Raw genomic sequence first — 22,478 nt, 5'->3', positions numbered from 1 at the left:
CAGCAGCTGGGTACAAGTCCCTTGAGCATCGTTTATGAGGACACTGGCATCCTGTCCTCCCTCCAACTCGCTCAGGGGGACACAAAAGTGAGGATCAGGATTTCAACTCGGCTTCCCTTAATAGAAGATCCAGCACTCAAGTCACCACGCGGGTTACAACCCCCTCACAAAACTGCATGCATTTTCGGCCGGCGAAACGTTCGGATTGATAACACGAATACAGTCGCCCAGTCCGACGTGCCAAAGAAACAGCGGTTCCGCCCCGCAGGCTCCCCCCTCTCCCTCCACACCGTGGCGCGCCCGCCGCTCGACTAATGCGCGCCGGGCCCCGCCCTGCCTGCCTGTGACCTCACCCGCTCGACTTCCTCATCCCCTGAGCAACACGTGCTGTAGTCCAAATCCCCGGACTCCTGCCGCGCTTGCGCAGCGGCTGGACTACGATTCCCGAGAGGCTCGGGCGAGGCGGGGCGTGGAGTGAGTGCTGCGCATGCGTCCATCCGGGGTAGCCAGCCCCTGTCTCCTGTCTCCTCCTGCTGCTGATGCAAGAGCTGAGCGCGGCGGCGAGGCGGGTAGAGAGGCGAGAGGCGCCTGGGAGACAGAGCGAGGAGTGACTGACTCGGCCGGTGGGGTTGCGGCCACCCAGAGCGGGGACGAGCCCTTTCGAGTTTCTGCCTTGAGGGCCGGCGAGAGCCGCAGCCATGTCGGGAGACGAGGTGAGGGCCCGGGCGTGCCTAGGCCTCGGGTGACGCGGGGCTGTGGCCGCCGCCGCCGCCGCCATGTGAGGAGGCAGGCCTGAGGCCTTCCCTCGCCCTGGCCGGACGCCGGCTGGGGGCTCCCCTGCCCGGCCTGCTTCGTGTTGTGCTGGTTCCTCCGGCTTGAACGGAGGTTGCTCCTTCCTCGCCCGAGTCGCTTTAGGGAGCGGCGCTTGTTGGTCCCTTCTAATAGACAGCGAGTTGCTTCCTCTCCCTTTCCACGGATCAGGACATAAAAGGGAGGCCCGCTGGATCCAGGCCACAGGCCCGTCCAGTCCAGCATCGCGTTTCCTTCAGGGGTTAATTCGATGCCTATTCGAGAACACGAGTTCGCTCCCTTCCCTTCCGCCCCTGAGAAATAAGAGCGCGCTAAGAATCCCTTCACACGTTACATGAAACGCGAATTGACTCTTGCGTGTACACTTAATAGAAAGGTGTAGGGTCACTTCATGCAGCCTTAATTTTTTTTTATATAAGAGAAAAGCCTCTGCCATAAAACGTAAAGAGGGAGTGCAGCCATCTTTGTTACAAGCATGTGTAAAGGTGCTGGAAGCGTTGGGTGTGGGCGCCAGTGAAGTGCACGTTTCACAGGCCTGTGCTCTCCATCACGTAATGTGTGGATTAGAATACCCTGTGCTTTACCCCGACTTCTGTGCTGATGGGGAAGACCCCTGCCTCTTTAATTGGTGTTAATCCGTTGTAACCACACTTGATGTGCTTAACACATCTTGTGCTTTTGTTTAGAGAGTTAGCAGAGCTCTTCTCTCTTTCCCCCCACTTCGGTAGGCTGGGCTTTCTCATCCTTTTGTACTATGAACAATTGTGCCTGTAGTACTTGCATGCTGTGTTTGTGCTAGTTTGATGCTTGAGCCCCAAACAACTTTGTGGAAATTCAGGTTTAGAATTAATTGTGAAGCTCATCAATTCAATGACTCTTGGACATTGCGAAATAAATGGACTTAAAAAGAATTGGCATACTTAACAGCATTGATTTAAGCTTGTAATCTTTCTTGGGAGTAAGAAAGAATTAAACTCATTTCAAAGTTCTGATCAAGGCAAGCTGGCTGTCTTGAATCAATTCAGGTACCTAGTCTTTTGTGCAGAATAAAATTACTGATGGCTTGTTTTTATTAAGATTTGTTGATTAGATGGTTGAGGTTTACTGGTCCTTTCTATACTGTACTGTGGTAGTGGTGACATTGTGCAGCTTCTAACCCAGAGAGGTGCTAGGCGTTTATACCCTAAAACTGCAGGTGCAAAATTTAGAAAAATAATGTGCTACACCTGTAGTAGCTTAGATCAGGCATTAAAGCACTACAGCACAGGAATGAAAATGCTTCAGATTTTCAAGCACCTGGGACTTGGGTAGTCTTTAGAACAGGTTTTATAAAAGTATTTAGAACAGGTTTTATAAAAGTACAGAATAGAGCCTTCAGTGGATTTATCTCATAATTATTGTTTGTGAAAACTTGTTAGCCCATTGTCACATGTTCCTAAGTTTTAAATGGCTATCCTTAACTATAATGTAGGTACAGTACTAAGGTGACATTAGCTACATAATCTAGAAATTAAGAACTGTACCTGGCTATTTAGAAACTTTTATCCACCCAGAAGAATTCTCACTTTAGCTTGATGAGTCAAGAGTATTTTTAGCCCATCATTTTTCTGAACATTTTAAGGAGTAATCACTACAGCTGTTTTTATAAGTTCCTGGGCTATGTATGTGATGCATGTACTGCTGTCATTCATGGCACCACTGGGTTGCACACTAAAATAACTGCATAAGATAGTTTTAAAATATTGCACAGAAAAAGACCACATACACAGTAAGACCAATCAAAATGTCACAAGAGTTATATGCATGCTTGTTTATTATCAATGTATCTGGAACAATGCTGAAATCATTTGGAGAGATATGAAATATGTGCAGTTCTTTCTGCATTAGACTTGCATGTCATCCAATAATGTAAGAACCAATCTGTAGCGTCATAGTGGATACTAAGGGAAAACACTCATCCTGCTCTCAACATTGCAGTGCATGCTGGGGGAAGCAGTCCAAAAATGCATTTAATAGGCGAACAAGTTTATTGTGGAGAGAGAACTTGTCAGAATCAGACTATTAGTTTAATTCTTAAGGCACAGAGGAGATTCTTGAGATTTTGCTTTACTGCCAAAGATAATAAGAGAAACATATCAAATACTCAGATATCTTTTGTCTTTGCAGGTGCATTGTACAGTCATACCTTGGGTATAGCCGCTTCAGGTTGCGTCTTTTCGGGTTGCGCTCCATGCCGAACCCGGAAGTACCGAAATGGGTTACTTCCGGGTTTTGGCGCGCACATGTGCAGAAGTGCTAAATCGCGCTATGCGCAGAAACACCAAATCACAACCTGTGCATGCGCAGACGCTGCGGGTTGCGAACGTGCCTCTCGCACGGATCATGTTCACAACCTGAGTGTCCACTGTATATAGATTTGTTTTATGGGGAATTGAACTGTACTTGCATGAACCTCTAATTGGGGTCTCAATTCCTAACAAGTTCTGTTTAACCAGCTAGCATGATGGGACTCCCTTGCATTACTAATCTCATATGTCTGAAAAATGATTGAAACCGCAACAAGGTTTATTCTTGTCTTACTGCTTATGATTTGTTTTAGGGAAACAAACCACAAGTGCTGGCCTCTAGTTTGTTTCCTCCCTGCCTGGCAGGAGCAAACACACAACAAGTAACAACAAGGCTTGTTATTGGTTTATTTCTGGCTTACTGCTTATGGTTTGTTTCAAGCAAGTCATGGTCCTGGTTCAGATGACAGAGAAGCCATGCTATGGCTTGTGGGAGGCATTTTTATGTTTAAAACATGGTTTAAGACAAATTGCTGGTTATTGTGATGTGCAAACCAAACCAACATCTGTTAGAGAAATCTTGAAATATCTTTAAAGAAAAACACACCAAACTAAACTTTGAATTCTGCAAGATTGTAGAGCATCTTCACCCCCACCTTGGTTCAAATTATGAAACTCCTTGTAGGTAATGGTGGAAATCTTAACTTTAATAGAAAGTTGGTTGTTAAAATATATGTGGTAAACTAGCGTAAGCTGGAGAATTGTTTTTAAAATAGTTTTAAAGTTGCATTAAAAATCTTGTTTGTTGCAGATGATTTTTGATCCTACAATGAGCAAGAAGAAAAAGAAGAAAAAGAAGCCCTTTATGCTTGATGAAGAAGGAGGAGATGCACAAACAGAAGAAATGCAGTTATCAGAAACAAAAGAAATGGAGCCAGAGCCAGTGGAAGACAAAGACACAGAAGCAGATGAAGAGGACAGTAGGAGAAAAGGTAAACTAAAATCCTCATTCATCAGAAACATTTTTTAAGTTTGATTCTTTGAAAAGTTATATGTAAGAGAGTGTATGACATTAACTTTCTACTTTTGAAGCTCTCGGGAAAGTGTTAAACAGTATAGTTGATAGTGATGGATTTCAGGGATACATGGGTTCAAACCCTGTTCAGCCATGAACAGTGTTAGAAACATATGAAAGCTAGGAGCTAAATGGCACCTTATTTATTATTATTAAATCTTTATTGGTTTCCTATACAAACATATACAGTGGAACCTCGGTTTATGAACGCCTCGGTTTATGAATTTTCGGTTTATGAACACCGCGGACCCATCTGGAACGGATTAATTCATTTTCCATTACTTTCAATGGGAAAGTTCGCTTCAGTTTATGAATGCTTCAGTTTATGAACACACTTCCGGAACCAATTACACCCATGCTTCAGTTTATGAACGCTTCAGTTTAAGTACTCCGCGGACCCATCTGGAACGGATTAATCCACTTTCCATTACTTTCAATGGGAAAGTTCGCTTCAGTTTATGAACGTTTCAGTTTATGTACCCCGCGGACCATCTGGAACAGATTAATCCACTTTCCATTACTTTGAATTGGAAAGTTTGCTTCAGTTTATGAACGCTTCAGTTTATGAACAGACTTCCGGAACCAATTGTGTTCATAAACCGAGGTACCACTGTACAAACATAAATGACAAATCATACAAAACAAAAACATATACAATACGAAAACAAATAAATTAAAAAACAAAAAACTGCTAAATGGCACCTTAAACCTAGGTTATGAGCCCAACAACGGAATGTCTACATGCACTTTTTATAACAATAATATAAAACTGAAAATGAATGAACTGCAGCTAAAATATGTTCATTTTTCACATGGTCTAGTCCTTCCCCTGTCCACCCCTCTAAGTTTCTTAAGAGGGTCTCTTCTTCAGTCTTCAGAGAGTAGCTGGAAGTGGGGAGGCAGAAAAAGGTCCTCCTTTCCTTCCACTCTGCAGTTTTGATTTGAAATCTTAGGTGCAGTACTGTGCCCAGAGCTCAGAAACTGCTTGCACTAATGAAATTCCCTGTCACAAAATGTGCCTAGAAGAATGGGAGTTTCGAACACTGGCCATGAAGCCCACTGGGTGGCCTTGGCCATATCCCTCTTTTGTTTAACTAAATCCCCTGCCTTGCAGTAGTTAAATTTATATGGGATAAGCCCATGTTTGCTGCCGTGACTTCCTTGAATTTAGGAAGCGAAGGTCCTAATTCTGCTATTCACATTCAGAATTAGGTACACCAAATCCACTGAAATCAATTCATAGGATTGCAGCCCTGGGGACCCCCATCTGCTACATATGACAGATCCAATGTTGTACAAACAGACTTCATGTTCCTCTCCTGCCACCTGCAGCCCTCCAGTCTATTCTAACCCTCTTGTTTATGCCAGCCTTCTGCCTTCATCTGTAAGCATTTTAATTCTGTAGCACTTTTAAAGGACTAGGCTACAAGCTTATTTTGTGCATTTCATAAGAATCCTGGTTAGTTTACTCAAATTAAGTATTTTCCTATAATTAACGAGTTCTAAAGCAACCGAGCAGTTTCACTTCCTGCCCCTGTTGTTATAAATTTTAAAGTAATGGGGGCATGTAGCAATAAACCCTACCTTCTGTGGTATGCCATGCCTGCTAAAATTTATTTTTTATTAAAAAAACCTGGGAACCAGTTCTTGTTTATACTTTCAGTAGCACACTTTGATTTTTTTAGTCAGATGCTATGTCAGTCATAAATGGTGATGACATCTTCAAAAGTCACCATTGATCAACTTTCTACACATTGCTAAGGTATCGCACAATATTTTTTCAAACGGACTACTTCATTCACACAATCACTTCACTTGGTGGCAGCTTAGCTAAAGCTGATTTTCACTAATCTTGAAATGTTGCTACTGGGTGCAGAAAGATCTGGAGAATTATTCCTGAATTATTGTTGCTGCTTACATGATGTTGATGAATATATTTCAGTGTTGCATTTTTGTAATATAATTGCTCTGTAATGTTGCTTTTGACTTTCAGATGCATCAAATGACTTAGATGATTTAACATTCTTCAATCAAAAGAAGAAGAAGAAGAAAACAAAAAAGATATTTGACATAGATGAAGCTGAAGAGGGAGTAAAGGTCAGTCTTCCAAAATTACTCAGTTGTGCCCTTTTCCCTTACTGCTCTTAACTAAATATTTTATATAGCATCAGTCCAGTAGAAGTTTAGTTGGTTAGATCATGTAGCTCTAGATCAGGCATGTCAAACATGCGGCCCTCCAGATGTTTTGGCCTACAACTCCCATGATCCCTAGCTAGCAGGACCAGTGGTTGGGGAATATGGGAATTGTAGTCCGAAACATCTGGAGGGCCGCATGTTTGACATGCCTGCTCTAGATATATTTGGTGATATCTAATACTTCTGCTCCATGAACAGAAGGAGAGTTGAGCTCACAGAAAAATATTTTTCCTTTTCTTGGTGCAAAAACATTGGCTACCACCCATTGGACTGGTGTGCGTATAATGTTAAACCAGGGGTCAGCAACCTTTTTCAGCCGTGGGCCAGTCCACTGTCTCTCAGACCATGTGGTGGGCCGGACTATATTTTGGGGGGAATAAATGAACAAATTCCTATGCCCCACAAATAACTCAGAGATGCATTTTAAATAAAAGCACACATTCTACTCATGTAAAAACACCAGGCAGGTCCCACAAATAACCTAGAGATGCATTTTAAATAAAAGGACACATTCTACTCATGTAAAACACGCTGATTCCAGGACCGTCCGTGGGCCAGATTGAGAAGGCGATTGGACCGCATCCGGCCCACGGGCCTGAGGTTGCCTACCCCTGATATTAAACCATAGTTAAGCATGATAGGAATGAACCTTCTTTGGCACAGGGGTGAAGAGTTGTAATGCAATGATATGGGAATTTGTGGTTAAGCAAAAGCATCTTAACAGTATGCTGTGATTCCCAGCAACTAGTATTCAGAGGCATACTGCCTACGACAGTGGGGTGGAATATAGCCATTGTGGCTATCTGAAGAAGTGTGCATGCACACAAAATCTCATACCAGTAACAAACTTAGTTGGTCTCTAAGGTGCTACTGGATGGAATTTTTTAATTTTGGTTCAACTACGGCAGGCCAACATGGCTACCTACCTGTAACTAGAATTGTGGCTAGTAGATATTGAGATCTTTATCCTCCATGAATTTTTCTAATCTTTTGAGGTCATCCCAGTTGGTTGCCATCACTGCCACCTTTTAACCTCCCTGCCTTGCTTCTCTTTGCTCTGGCTCCACATTTCACTGTGTTTAGTTTAAATGTTGCAAGTTAAATGTGCATGAGATGTGATTCTGCTGTACTTCGCTGTTTTCTGCTGCTGTAATTGCCATATGCGGCACTGTTCGTTGTGCAACATTAGCCTATCCTATGTTCCTTCCTAAATGATGTCTTGCACCAGCTGGGATCTGTAGACTATGTACACTCAAGAGTTACAAACTAGCAGCCACCAGCCACCCTGGTTATTCTGTTTGAAGGGTAGGCAATAAAGCACTTTGATATACAGTGGTGCCTTGCTAGACGGATGACCTGTAAGACTAATTTTTTGCTTAACGAAGAGATTTTTCGAGCGGAGGTTGCCTCACAAGACGAATTCGTTTTGTGAAAAATTTGTCTAGCGAATCACGGTTTCCCATAGGAATGCATTGAAATTCAATTAATGCATTCCTATGGGCAAAAAAATAAATAAAAAAATTCAATGCATTCCTATGGGATTCGCTAGACGAATTTTTCACAAAACGAATTGACTCACAGAACGAATTAAATTCGTCTAGCGAGGCACCACTGTAAGTGTACCCTAATTTTTAAAAATACAGCCACAGTGTGTGGTATCCATTCTAAGAATCACTTGTACCAAAGCACTTAGATACTTGAGAAAAGGAACTCTAGAATTAAATTTTCAGTAGATAATGGTGGCTCAGTTTTCATGAAGAGCATGTTGCATATTTTAGAACTGTGCCGTATTCTGGTTTGCATCCAGTGATGCCATGCTACTGATGGGAGACTTCTGCCAGTGGATGGGAAGGGAAGCCATTTGGGGTGATATTTCCCTCCCTTCACCTCTAAATCTGCTCTAGAGGGTACCTCAACCCTGTGGAGTAGAATTGGGCTGAGGGGAAGAAAATCACAGAAAATGTTGGCCTTCCTGTTTGGCCTATGAAGCCTCTCAGTGGAGTGGCACTTTTGGATATAGCCTTTTAATTTTGCTGTTTGGTTTAATGCCTGCTATTTTATGTCCCTTTCACATTATGTTAAAGGACCTGAAAATTGAGGGGGATGTTCAAGAGGTAGCAGCAGAACCACAAGCAGAAGATGACCTTGATATCATGCTTGGAAAGAAGAAGAAGAAGAAGACTGTGAAGTTTCCAGATGAGGATGACATATTGGATAAAGATGAAGGTGATTTTCTTTTTCTTTCTTTTTTGTGTGTGATATTGAGTGAAAGAATAATTTTAAATGTTGGAACAAAACATATTCACACCTGGTAGAGTGGAAGAAAAGCTGTCTTTCATAACATTTACTTCCACAGTAGCTCCAACTTCACCATACAGTTCAGCATTTAGGTATGCACCCATCTTTCCTTCGGTGGTGTTTTCTTTCTATGTCTCTCCCTCCCTCTGTTCCTGCTTGCTCAGAATTCCAATGAGGTCCCATGAAGGACGGGGAACTCTTTTGAAACTCTCAATAGGATCTCACTTTCAGTTCTCAATCAAAACCAGGGGTCAGCAACCTAAGTCCCATGGCCGGAAGCAGCCTGCGGTGGTCGCTTGACTGGCCCCCTGGCCGAGCCGCCCACTCGCGCGCTGTACTAAACTGGCACGGCACGGGGACTCACTTCCATAGCGCCAGAAATCGCGTCTGTGCATGTGCAGATGCCGGAAATCGCGGGCGCTCATATGCAACCGGCCCACGCAGGGGTCTCTACGGAACTGATCCGGCCCAGGCAAGATAAACCTTGCTGACCCCTGATCAAAACAATGGGAGATCATTTCTTCAAAGCTAGTACAGGCAGTAACTGATTTGCTGCAGGGATTACTTTCCAGACCCCTGCATGTGTTGGTGGGACCCATGTAAGGCCGCTCCACACTACCCCTTTTTGTGCTGTTTTGGGGGCACTTCTGGGTTCAGAGCAATGTGCTGTTGCACACATAGTAGACACGCCTACAGACGTTGCCTGTATCTAAAATAACCATAAACCTAAGCCTTAATACAATTTTCTGCAGGAAACCCTGGGACTCTTTGTGTATACTGAGAACTGTTTTTGAGACACCCAAGGTTACTTTGAACTAAAATTCCCAGAGTTTCTTGAGAAAAGCTGACAATATTGCATCTTCCTTCCTCTTGAGAAAAGCTGACAATATTGCATCTTCCTTCCTCTATCCTCTTTTGTTTGTGGATTTAGGTTGCATGCACATCTGCACTCATGGCTTCTCTCTTCAAACCATGAGTTGTAACGAAGCAACAAGGTTTGTTCTTGGCTTTATGCGCATGATTTGTTTAGGGCAGGCATGGCCAAACTCGGCCCTCCAGGTGTTTTGGGACAGTTCCCATCATCCTTGACCACTGGTCCTGTTAGCTAGAGATGATGGGAGTTGTAGTCCCAAAACATAAACACCAGCATGCTTGTTCGCTCATGATAAGCCATAGTTGTGCACAAATCATGTGAGTGCCATTTTTATTTGATTTAGCTAATCTGAACATTTTCATCCCCCCCCCCCAGCAAAACTAATCGCTATTCACATATGCCAAACACTTCCATGGGAAGACAAGGGAGAGCTGTGTTTCCCTTCCAGCTGCAGCGCCTAGTGGGCTTTTGAATGATCCAGTGTCACTTTAGATGATCCCTCAACTTTCAAGACTAGTTTCTGCCTGTTGTTAGTTGGTTGAAAGTTTTCTTTTGTATCCCATGTTTGTAAAAGTAAGTGACACTTTGCCCAAGACCAACTGGAAGACAGTTCCTTCGATCTCAAGTATATTTCTTACTCTACAGCATTGGAGGATGAAGACAGCAAAAAAGATGATGGAATCTCCTTTAGCTCTCAGTCAGGACCTGCATGGGCAGGCTCAGAGAGGGACTACACATATGATGAGGTAAATAGTTTATATGCCTCTTACTAATCTGTTTCTGTTGATAGCTTTTTTGGGGGGCATGTGAACAAATATAGCCTAAAATTGATTTTGATTTATATAAGGCTTGGTGCATTTTTTTAAACTTGGGCTGTTGTTGCATGAAGAAAGGAGAATGAATTATTTCTGTAGGGTGTTAATCAGGAGGTCATGGAGTACATTCACACACACTTCAGTGAGAGTTCTTAACACTGTCTTCCTGGCCAGGAAGATTATGTTCATCAAAGTCCCATGCTTCCTTTGGTGCAAGCAGTCGCCCTAACTGTGACAGAAAGATACGTTTTGGAAACAGAAGAGTGGGCTCTACCCCTGTACACTTAATTCAGAAAGGTCAAGAATAAGGTTATTTCTCTTGTTTAAAGCAACATGCATGCCTGTCAGCACAGCTCTGAATGAAATATAGGGGCTGAGGCATAGAGGACTGAATATGGTGTTAAACTAAAGGCGAAGAACATTCCTTGTTCAGCCCTAACTCCTGCCCAGAAACACGTGCACTTGCTATCAGTAAATAGAAATAAAATAGCTTACTGCAATCTGTGGTTCTGAAAATGCAGAGTGGGACTTGCTGAGGAAGCAATAGCAGTGATGCAAGATGTTTGAAATGCATCTCCCAGTTCTTGGTGTCTTCAGATTTGCCCAGCAGGGAGAGCTTACACCAGCCTCTTGGAGTTTAGTTGGGAACTACTGCTTTTGGTGCCCTTTAGTTATAATTTCTAGCCCTACTTCTTCCCTTGCTACACTTTCCAAAGCAAAAGGAAGCAATATGAGACAAATGGTTCTTGTTTCATTGGAGATATTATTACTTTTTCCTCTGAGGAGCTAAAACAAGAGTCTGGTCACTGCTATTAAAAGCTTGGTTCCATGTGTTCAACATGCAGAGGACATAACAGCCACTGGTTCTGCCACTGACCTCTGTACCAGTGTTAGAAACTGAGATGTGAAAGCTAGGAGCTAAATGGCACATTAAACCTAGGTTATGGGCCCAACAATGGAATGTCTAGGTGCACTTTTTTAAGAAGAAGAATACAAAGTTGAAAATGAATGAACTGCAGTTAAAATACTGTGTTCATTTTTCACATGGTCTAGTCCTTCCCCTGCCCACCCCCCTAAAATTCTTAAGAGGGCCTCTTCTCCAGTCTTCAGAGAGTAGTTGGAAGTGGGGAGGCAGAAAAAGGTCCTTCTTTCCTTCCACTCTGCAGTTTTAATCTGAAATCCTAGGTGCAGTACTGTGCCCAGAGCTCAGAAACTGCTTGCACTAATGAAATTCCCTGTCACAAAATATGCCTAAAAATGGGAGCTTTGGACACTGCTCTGTACACTTAATGGAGTGTGAGAATAGACTCTCTGTGTGTACAGCTGTAGTCATGATTGAAAGCCCCAGTGCAACTCTGCTGTCCTCTGTGTGGTTTGGTGGGATGCACCAGAGCATGAGAGAAGGGCTGTTCTAAAATACATCACAGAAGATTGAAATCCCCCATCACCACCACCCCCAGTGATCACTGGAAAACAGTTGCTTTTTTGATAACAATAAAGTGAGAGATGGTTCATGAATGAAGTTATAAATATATCCCCCCATGTGTTTGCAGTTGCTGAATCGTGTTTTCAACATTATGCGAGAAAAAAATCCAGATATGGTAGCTGGTGAAAAACGAAAATTTGTCATGAAGCCTCCACAAGTTGTAAGAGTAGGAACCAAGAAAACATCATTTGTCAACTTCACAGATATCTGTAAACTGTAAGTCTGTCTGTAACTTGGAGCAGGGTGCAGCATTGGGTGGAGGGGGATCATGAGCCTTACGTTGTATGCTGTATAGTTATTTAATCGCATGGACTGGAGGAAACTCATTTGCAAGTAATTGAGTAGCCCTACTGAGGAATTAATGGCTTGAGTAGAGAACCAGCTTCACTTCAAAGATGTTTGCTTTGTCAGACGTCAAAGACGGTTGAAGAACTGAACATAATGCATCACCACTAAAAGTTATTACTTTAGTGTGTGTGTAGTGAGAGTTTGGGATAACTCCGCAGAAACACAATGGTGTTTAACAAAACAAAAGGCCAGCTCATTTCTGGTGAATTAAACCAGCCCTTTCATACCCCTAGTGATACTGGATGTCTCTGCCAGCCTCCCACTCAAAACCATCTTTGTGTGTTCGTGTTAAATTCTAATTCAGTCAGTCTTCACTGAAAGCATTCTCTTTTAGAAACCAATAGTGTCTGTGTTGCACTGAAATACTAATGTCAGATCAGTTTTCCATGTTATCTAAGTAGAAGCAATCTGGGGTTTACTTTGAAGATTTATATCTTGCTAAACTCTCCTTCCCTAGTTGTTTCTTGACTGATGCTTTACTCTTTTCAAAGAGGCCCCCGTCAGGCAGATTTTGCTGGAAGTTTTATATCCTGACTTTTGTGTGTGTATGTCAGGTATTACTTTCATATTACAGTACACCCCTACATTGAGGAACATCAACATTGACCCTGTGGACATACATGTACCTGTTAAGGCCTTTCCTGGTGCCCACAAGGTCCCTTCCCCTGTCAATAGAACATTGTCATGATGTGTGCTTGGTTGCGGGGTGTGTGGTGTCCACAGTAGTTTCTCCTGTGTGCAGATGTGCCCAGAGGCCCTAGGTAATACTATGTTCTAGGTCAGATGATGATGATGTGTGGGGAAAAATACTGAGCACTTAATCACTGCATTGAGCTGGGCTATTTGCTTAGTACTAAGTGCCCTAAATATATAGTTTGTGATCATAATAATAATCATAATAATAATTTATTATTTCTACCCCGCCTATCTGGCTGGGTTTCCCCAGCCACTCTGGGCTGCTTCCAACAGAAGGTTAAAAATACATTGAAACATCAGTCATTAAAAACTTCCGTAAACAAGGCTACCTTCATTAAACTTCTTTCTTTATAGATTACATCGTCAACCAAAGCATCTCTTGGCTTTCTTGCTTGCAGAATTGGGTACAAGGTAAGCACCTTCCACTTCAATGTGTACTCCAGTTTTTCCTGAATGCAGGTGTTAGCTGTGTTCTCTAAACTGTTTTAAAATTCGTTCTCTCTCTTCTGGAAGTTAAGTAAACTTGCTATCAAAGGTGTTGCTTTTGCATGTTTAGATTTGAAATTCATGTATCTTAAAGTGCTATGGGCTTATGGGAGGAAGGGTGGGAGTTGTTTGCAAGAGGACCATACTTTCCCTTGGGGCAGCTACTAATACCATTCATGAGCTTGGAGGTTTCTTGCAGCAGATATTTCTTAAATGTACAGATGCATACTACTGCTTCTAAATGCTAGTAATTAAGCTTGTCGGGGAAAAGAAAAAAGTACTTTGTAAGGCAACCAGTTCTGCATTCTTTCCCAAGGTTCAGGTTCTTGTACTTAAAAGGTAATTTGGGGAAAAGGGGGGGGGGATGTTTGACTTGCAGCATCCACTCAAAGGCATGTATGCACACAGGGGAGGGTCACTGATTTCTTCCTCCCCCTCAGCTGTAGTCCTTCACACTACAAAAATGTTGCCCTGGTTCCTAATTTTCAGAAGGAGAACAAGAAAGCCTATTTGACAGGTGGAAGTCACCTCAGGCTATTTGGAAATTCAGGCTTGATCGAGGTTTTTTTCTTTTCTTTGCAGTGTCTCTTTCTTAAAGATAGATAGGGCAATTCTTAAGTGGGCTGTTTATGATTAGCTTGTTGGCTGATGTACCACTTTAACTCTTCTTGCTTGCAGATTGGGATTAGATGTGAACAGAACTTTGAAGGGTATTCCTGGCATTCATGTATTACTTGAGCTTTCTTATTTTTTATAATTTAGTGAATTTATATACCTCCCCATGCCTAGAGGTCTCAGGGCGGTTCACAGAATAAAATCAAAATATAAAACAATAACATACATAATCAAAATAAAAACAACCCAATAACTCCCCCCCCATTTTAAAAGGGCATGGGCACTCCAGGTCACTGAGGCCACCTGAGCCTTGAGCGACAGCAAAGGATCCAGGAGTATCCCTAAGCTACGAACCTGCTCCTTCAGAGGAAGTGTAACCCCATCAAAAGTAGGCATTTCCAACCTATCTGGTCTAGGGAACCACACATTAACAATGCATCTGGATTGAGTTTCAGTTTGTTGGCTCTCATCCAGTCCATTACCAAGGCAAGATACTGGTCCAGCACTTCCACTGCCTCACCTGCAGATGTAAAGGAGAAATAGAGCTGAATGTCATCTGCATACTGCTGACAATGTACTCCAAATCTCTAGACAGTTTCTTGACCAAAGGAACTGAAAAAACATACAAGATAGCAGCCAAGAGTCCTTGCTCTAGTTTGAATTTGTCTTCATGTACTTTTTTAAAAAAATGCTTAAAAATGCAACCAGTGAATGCAAATCAATGGAACATGAAGCTTCAGATGATATTTGAGTTCTGATTTGGCTTGGAAGGTGGTTTGAGGGGTCTGTTTTTAAGCAATTTGACCTTTGCTGCAGCTTGAGAGGTATAGGTAAAGGTAAAGGGACCCCTGACCATTAGGTCCAGTCGTGACCGACTCCGGGGTTGTGGCGCTCGTGACCAACTCTGGGGTTGCGGTGCTCATCTCGCTCTATTGGCTGAGGGAGCCGGCATACAGCTTCCAGGTCATGTGGCCAGCATGACAAAGCCGCTTCTGGCGAACCAGAGCAGCACATGGAAACGCCGTTTACCTTCCCGCCGGAGCGGTACCTATTTATCTACTTGCACTTTGACGTGCTTTTGAACTGCTAGGTTGGCAGGAGCTGGGACCGAGCAACAGGAGCTCACCCCGTTGCGGGGATTCGAACCACCGACCTTCTGATCCGCAAGCCCTAGGCTCAGTTTAACCCACAGCACCACCCACGTCTTGAGAGGTATACTTGAGAGGTATAGGGCACTGTTAATCTAAACCTACTTCAGCCCCACCTCTAGCCTGCCATATTAATAGACCACATTGTAGGGCAGCCATAAGATATTCTCTCAGCACAACCTCTCAGCTGTAATAGGAAAATACAGTGAACATCATTGAAAGACTTTTGCTAGTGACTCTTTCCTGTCCCAAACACTGCTATAAGGGGACAATGAAAATGAGGCCTATTTTTAAAGATATTGCACTAAATAAGACCTGGTGGGTTTTTTTTTAAAGTAAGAACTCTTCTTTTCCCCCCAGCTACATTAAACTCTTTAAGAGTTTTATGCGCAGCTCATACTTCTGTCCCTGGTGACTTCTCAGTGTTAACTTAAAAATGACCTGTTTTTTTGTCTTTTTTGTCTGTGTTTCTTTGTCTATCATCTGCTTATTCCTCTTGGAGAAAGAGAAATGGAGCAAATGGCAGTAGAAGAAAAGATACACATAAAACTATTCACCTTCCATTCATTCATCCTAGCCTTCTCTCATCTAGCTTCAACTTCTACTTTGCTGGTCTGTGTTTTTCTCCCCCCCCCCCCTCTTACCCTCTTACCATACCAGCCAAGTAAAAACAATTTGCACCAGGAAGAAAAGGATAGGAGAAAAAGGAAAGTGTTAACTCTTCCCCTTAAACCACTTCCACTCAGCCGTACTTCATTTCATCCACCATCTTGACCCTCTGCTGTTTCTTTCTCAACAATCTCATGATTGTTGTAGGATTCCCCCCCCATCTTAGGTTGGATTTTTTTTTAATTAAGAGAGTTTACAAATTCTGTAAACCTTCCCTGAGCACATTGATGTCCCTCTTGATGCTGCAAAGCCTGGTTTTGGCTGTAAAGCTGTCAACACTCTGGGAATGCGTTCAGCTTTAGCAGAAGTGATGAAGTTTGTTGCCTCCACACAAATGGAGGTATCCTCAGCAACTTTTGTTTGTATATGCTTTAATTAGCATTAGGAAAGCTTGCAGCAAAGAAACATATTCTATTTGAGAGTGTTATTTAGTTCTAAACTATAAAATGTTTCTTTCAAATCAGTGGCTCTATAGATGGTAACAACCAGCTTGTAATCAAAGGAAGATTCCAACAAAAACAGATAGAAAATGTCTTGAGAAGATATATCAGTAAGTATATTCTTCTGCTTCATTTAAAGTTGATTTCTGTGTTTTGTTAGCCCTTAACATGAAAGAGGCAAGTTGATAACTTCATGAAAAGGTTTCAAATATTGTCTAAAATGTGCACATTATTAACTAAATATTTACACCACCTTTATGTGGGTAATGATCATGAAAAATAATAAATTATATAGCTTTCAAAAGAGAACAAACATGAGGCTCAGATCAAAATCTCTTTACATTGCATCAATCTGAGTGCTTGAGTGCATGGGAAAAAGGGGTCCTGTCTGGAATACCTTGGCTCTAGATGCTTTCTGAAGCAGTTCAGCTGAAATGCACAATGAATAACCCTTCTTGTGAACTTACAGTGGTACCTCGGTTTACAAACACAATTGGTTCCGGAAGTCTGTACTGTACCTGAAGCGTACTTAACCTGAAGTAATGGAAAGCGGATTAATCCGTTCCAGACGGTACGTGGAGTACTTAAACTGAAGTGTACTTAACCCGAAGCATGGGTGTAATTGGTTCCGGAAGTCTGTTCATAAACTGAAGCGAGCGTTCCCACTGAAAGTAATGGAAAGTGGATTAATCCGTTCCAGACAGGTCCGCGGAGTACTCAGCCTGAAGCGTACTTAACCCAAAGTATGAGTGTAATTGGTTCTGGAAGTCCGTACTTAACCTGAAGCATACTTAACCAGAAGCAAACTTTCCCATTGAAAGTAATGGAAAGTGAATTAATCCGTTCCAGACATGTCCGCGGAGTACTTAAACTGAAAATACTCAAACCGAGGCATACTTAAACCGAGGTATGACTGTAATGAGTTTTGAATATCACACATGCAAAACATGTGTATTCAACTGCAGACTTTTTGCTACCTTACAATAGAAGTAGCTCAGTAACAGAAATAGAAGTTTTGGGTGTGGAAGATCCTGTGTGAAAGATTCAATCTGCTCAGTCTCCAGCATCTACAGTTAACTGAACTGGGGGAGCAGGTGCTAGGCAAATCCTCTTCCTGAGATCCCGGAAAGCCTCTGATAGTCCTGTAGGCAGTACTGGGATACTTTGCTAGCCAGTATAAGGCAGTTTTATTAGGCTTTCAGGGTGATCATTTCAAGTTTCTGCAGCAGGAGCAGTTTCTGAATTGTCAGAGAAAAAAGTGTTTCTCTTTTCTTTGGCACTTCAGAGTTCCGTTGATAAAAAGTCGACTAACCTATCTGCACAGAGCCCTGTGAGCTGCTTGCCAGACCTACCACTCAAACCGTCCTGTGGCACATAGGTTAAATGTGAGTGGGCAAGCAGATAGAACTTTTTGTGGAGTGTTGATTCTTTAGTACTTGCATCGTAAGGCAGAACTGCATACCAGGAAGATGTATTAATGAGCTAGGGTGCAGTACTGCTCATTTGAGAAGAGGTAATTAACTCTAAAACAAGATTATGGGGCAAATAGAGAGCTGCTATTAACTTTAGTCTTCGCAAAAGAATATGTTTATTTCTTTGTAGTAGTACCATTGGTGCTTGAAGACAAGAATTGGTGCTGTGACCCAGGCAATTTGAAAATTGTTGCCATGACACAATTAAATAACTAATTATCATACACAGTTCAGCATGTGAAATTTTGGTTAATCTCTCGTTGCTAATTCAGCATGTTTAATTGTTCCCCCAGAGGAATATGTCACCTGTCACACATGTCGGTCGCCAGACACAATCTTGCAGAAGGACACCAGATTATATTTTTTGCAGTGCGAGACCTGCCATTCGCGCTGCTCTGTCGCCAGCATCAAAACTGGTTTCCAGGCTGTCACGGGCAAGAGAGCGCAGCTCCGTGCCAAAGCTAACTAGTTGGTTGGTCGACACTGGATTTTTTCAAAGTGATCTGGGCACAAAAGGCTGGACAGGCTTACGACCTGAGTGGATTTCCAATGTATTAAAACAAGATTGTAAAAGCTGCTTGGCTTTGGGTTGGTCTGTGAAATTCTTGCAGGATGCAGATCCTCAAGCTGTTGACATTTGCTAACTGAATATTTTACCAACTGTCAAGTGTGATGAGAGGAGGTGCTTTTTAATCTGTTCATAGAATTCTGTAAAATGCAAGAAAAATTAAAGTTATTATAACAGTGACTCATTTCAAGCTTTCTTTCTGTTTCTCTGTTAAAATGACTGCTGTGGCAACAATAATACCTTGCATACATGCGAGTATTGTGGCTGATTCCAAATAATCAAATGTGTTCTAAAAAAATTGTTTCTTGGAATGAGTATTATAGTAGCAAGTGAGAAAAGGTAATGAATGAAATTCATAAAAATATTTTGTCATTAAAAATAGATTCTTTCAGATGAATGACTCCATGGATATAAAAAAAATCTAGTTACGTGGAGCAAGCCCACAGATATTTGTGATTAAATCTGGATTGATTAGGGTTGGGTTTCCTGTCCATGCTTGGGCTCAGTTTCATCTGTATGCTAATATAGATGAGTTCAGGGCACCTTACTAATGCATAAGGTTTGGGAAACATGTCAGGGTACATGCACATTATCACTGCCATGTCTACTTGGAGATTCTGCAGTGCTAGCTTCCAAATGTGTGCTAGAGCAATGGCATTTTCAAAGTAAATTGTAAGGCTGTACCAAGTTTTTTGCACACAATTTCAATGAAAGCATCCACTTAATAATGGAAGCCAAGAAGATAATACACCTATTAAACCTTAATCGATCCTGTTTCTTTCCTTTCCTTTCCCCTCCCGCTCCTGCCCTCCCCATCAGCCCCCACGTCTGTCTTCCTGCAAGTTACTTGGTGTAATTTCCTCCCATTCATAATAGTGTGTTAAAAGAATTGAGTACTGATACGAAAACCAAACTGCCCATTAGCTTTGTGTGTTTATGCTGCAGTCTGTATTTGTTTTATCAGTTTGAATGTGCTAAAAGAACTTCTATCATTCTTTGAGAGTATTAATCAGTGTGTGGATAAGAATCCTCCGGTAGACTGTGTACCTTTCCAAGACCTTTGCAAAGATGCCTGACAGCACAAACTTGCACATGCTTATTCCAAACCAAGTCTAGTTGAATTCAGTGGGACTTCTTCCCAGGTAAGTGTATGCTGAGTAAACTTGTAGTCATGCAGTAAGGGGTGCCTTGTCTTACAGATCAGTAACTGGTAGAAGAATAGGAAGCAGGGAGTGAGAAAATATAGTTTCTCAAGAATTTGTATTGGTACTGGTGCTTTTTAAACTTTTCTCATAAAGAACCTGGAGTTAGGGGTGAGCAGTGAGGTCAAGAAGTTTGCTGTTTCCAAATTATTGAGGAGGGTCAGAAAAGGAGAGCATCCAAAAGGGTATCTCCAAACTATTTGTTAAAATGGCAAATGTGGTTCAGTCTAAGCAACTGTAAAGTGTGCTTGGGGCAAAATAATTCAAGCTTCATATGTCTGTGACGGGGTCTGAGTTTTAGGGAGCAGATATTGGATTGGGATTATGGGATCATTGTGGATAGTTCAGTGAAAACTGGCAACTGAAAAGAAGCACGTTAATTAGAAGAGGGGACTGAAAATAAACTACCGATATTATAATGCCTTTATACAGATCTGTGATGTGACCATGCTTGGAAATACTGTGCAAGTTGTGGTCACTGTGTCTCAAAGGAAGTTGTAGTGCTTGGAAATTTGAAGAACAGGGCAACCCAAATTGAGCTTGCCAAGTGAAGGGTACAGTCTTTGGGGCGTTTAAAAAGGTAAGAGATAAGATACAATAATATGGATAGAAAATTTTCTCTCTCATAATACTAAGCTGGAACGTATTGATAAAACCCAACGATTGTTCTGAATCCCCAAACAAAAGTAATGCCCAGGACATGACCAAGTGATGAAATTGTAGAGTTGGAAGGGATCCACCCACATGGTCATCTCATCCCACCCCCTGCAATGTGTCTCCAAGTGCTGGACCACAGCTTCCCTCATCCCTGAATGGCTGGCTCTGAAGGGAGTTGGGGCCCCACATCATCTGAAGGTTCACAGGCTCCTCACCCCTTGCATAAATGTCTGAAATCTGTAAAGCGTGCTGGTGACTAAAAAGTGGTTAAGTAACTTAGTAGTAGTTAAGGCTTTTGCAATGGCTACTGGTCACGTTGGCTGTGTCACGGTAAAGGGAAGAGGATAAATCAGTGATATGTATATGCTTTGTGGGCATTTGTGGTGAGTCCTATACTTTGAAAGAGTAGCATGTATCCATAGTATTAGCCATAGCAGCTGGGTCACCCAAATAAAGAAAGCTGGGGCCGACTGTTTTTGCAGACCCCACCAATGTTTTAACGTTTGAATACATTCTGTTTTGGAATTTTTATTTGTAGGTGTTCCATCGCACAGCTCAGTTTTTCTGCCGAATCATTTTTATTTTCTCTCCAAAGACTTGAGAACAGTAAAATCTAAAGTCATGTTTTGTTTTGTAAAAAAGAAAAGAAAATGTTTTTAAATCGCATCTGAACTGTAATGAATGATAGATGTATCTTCAAAAGTTAATAAAGCCAGGATCGGTGCCTCTTGTTTAACATTACTGTGGCATTGTGGTTGTCTTCATAGGACACTTTTATGAACCCCCTTTACATTTACCGCTCCCCTTGCTTCTTCAGTTTAGCAACTAGTCTTTGTGTGCATAGGGACAAAGAAACATGCCTTCTGGTGGCATGTAGAGCGCAAATAGATTTTTGATGTTTGGGGTAGAAGTCCAAAGGTGCAGGATTTGCTGAAGCCACACAGATCTGGATCAGGTCAGTGCCTGAGCAAGAGATTGCTTAGGGACCTTGGGTATAAACGCCACCTTGAGTCACTTCTAGCTTGGATTAATCTTGGCTGGGATCTTGAAAATTCTGTGCTGGTATTAGTAGTGTGTGTTCATGGATCCTGCTACCACTGGCAGCACCTTATAACTTTATGAAGAGTGGTGGGCAGAAAGTACATTGGGACTTCCTAGTGAGCAAGGATTCTGTCTTAATTATGTAGCAATAGTTAACCCCCCCATTAAGCTATACAGATGAAGAAAGGGGGGAGGGGAGGCAGGGGGGAGAAGAGAGCTGGGTGTAGGTTTTTGTGTGAGGACTGTGCTCTGTTCTGGTACTGACAAATCCCTGGACTGAGTATATGCTCAGAGGCCCCCTGTTCCATAAGTCTGAGAGTATGTTCACTTCTGTCACTATTTTGTACTTGACTGATTTGCTGCTAATAAGGCAGGGTAGATTCTGCCAGCCTGAACTATTCCTACCCCTTGCATTGTGGAGTGCAGCGTCCGCTACTGCCACCAACCCCCAGCATGTGCTGCCTGACAGAGTTGCCTCACTTTGCATAATGGTAGTGCTGGTCCTCACCCCCAAAACATTTTGGCAATTTTTAGCAAGTTCTGAAAGGCTGGGATTGTCTAGTGAGCACTGTGGAGAGCCAATCTGATTGTATTTGTAACTTGCTGTTTGCAGACCGTTTATGTGTGCTGCTCAGAACACCCCAAAATTCTGCTTTCCATTTCAGTATTTGAATGTTTGAACCCAGGGAGAGCTTAGTTCCCCTGGACAAACCCATAGTTAGTCTGGAAACAGCTAAACCATGAGCATGAGTTTGAACACACTAAGCCAAACAAGCCATGGATTATCTTAGCATGTCATAGAAGCAAAGCTACCAGAGAGAAGCAGTGCAGCAGTTGCAATCTCTGAGATCCTGCAAACTTGCACAAACTCATGGTTTGGCTGTATGTATCAAGCCTCAGAATGTGTTAATGGAGATTTTATGCGAATAAGCTCTGGAACAGGATTATAGCCCCCTAAGTGAATTCTCGTGTGGTTCAGAACTAGCTCCTACCCTGTTTCTCTGAAAATAAGATGTAGCCATAAAATAAGCCGTAGCAGGATTTTTAAGCATTCAAGGAATATAAGCCATACCCCCGAAAATAAGACATAGTGATAGGCGCAGCAGCAATGCTGGCCGCGGCAGGAGAAGGAGGAAAAAAAATAAGACATCCCCTGAAAATAAGCCATAGTGTTTTGTTTTGTTTTTGAGGAAAAATAAATATAAGACGGTGTCTTATTTTCGGAGAAACACGGTGTTTGACTGGGGCAGACTTTAGACTTAACATGTGTGGATTGATCTCCCCCTATGTGGCATGA

The 22,478-nt window shown here is 42.3% G+C and overlaps 1 protein-coding gene across 1 annotated transcript; it reads left to right on the top strand.

The window, feature by feature from the left end:
* Window positions 1–528: 528 nt before the first annotated feature.
* Window positions 529–20,881, top strand: EIF2S2 (eukaryotic translation initiation factor 2 subunit beta). The gene is made up of 9 exons (XM_035123161.2): window positions 529–713; window positions 3,907–4,087; window positions 6,164–6,267; window positions 8,451–8,592; window positions 10,184–10,284; window positions 11,907–12,055; window positions 13,238–13,294; window positions 16,266–16,351; window positions 18,007–20,881. Exons 1-9 carry the CDS (start codon window positions 699–701, stop codon window positions 18,180–18,182), a joined length of 1,011 nt encoding a protein of 336 aa, XP_034979052.1. The 5' UTR covers window positions 529–698; the 3' UTR covers window positions 18,183–20,881.
* Window positions 20,882–22,478: the final 1,597 nt, after the last annotated feature.

The sequence above is a fragment of the Zootoca vivipara genome, chromosome 7 (assembly GCF_963506605.1).
Source record: "Zootoca vivipara chromosome 7, rZooViv1.1, whole genome shotgun sequence".
NCBI classification, from domain to species: Eukaryota; Metazoa; Chordata; class Lepidosauria; order Squamata; family Lacertidae; genus Zootoca; species Zootoca vivipara.
The sequence above is the reverse complement of the archived record's forward strand: the minus strand, read 5'-3'. Positions and strand labels throughout refer to the sequence as shown.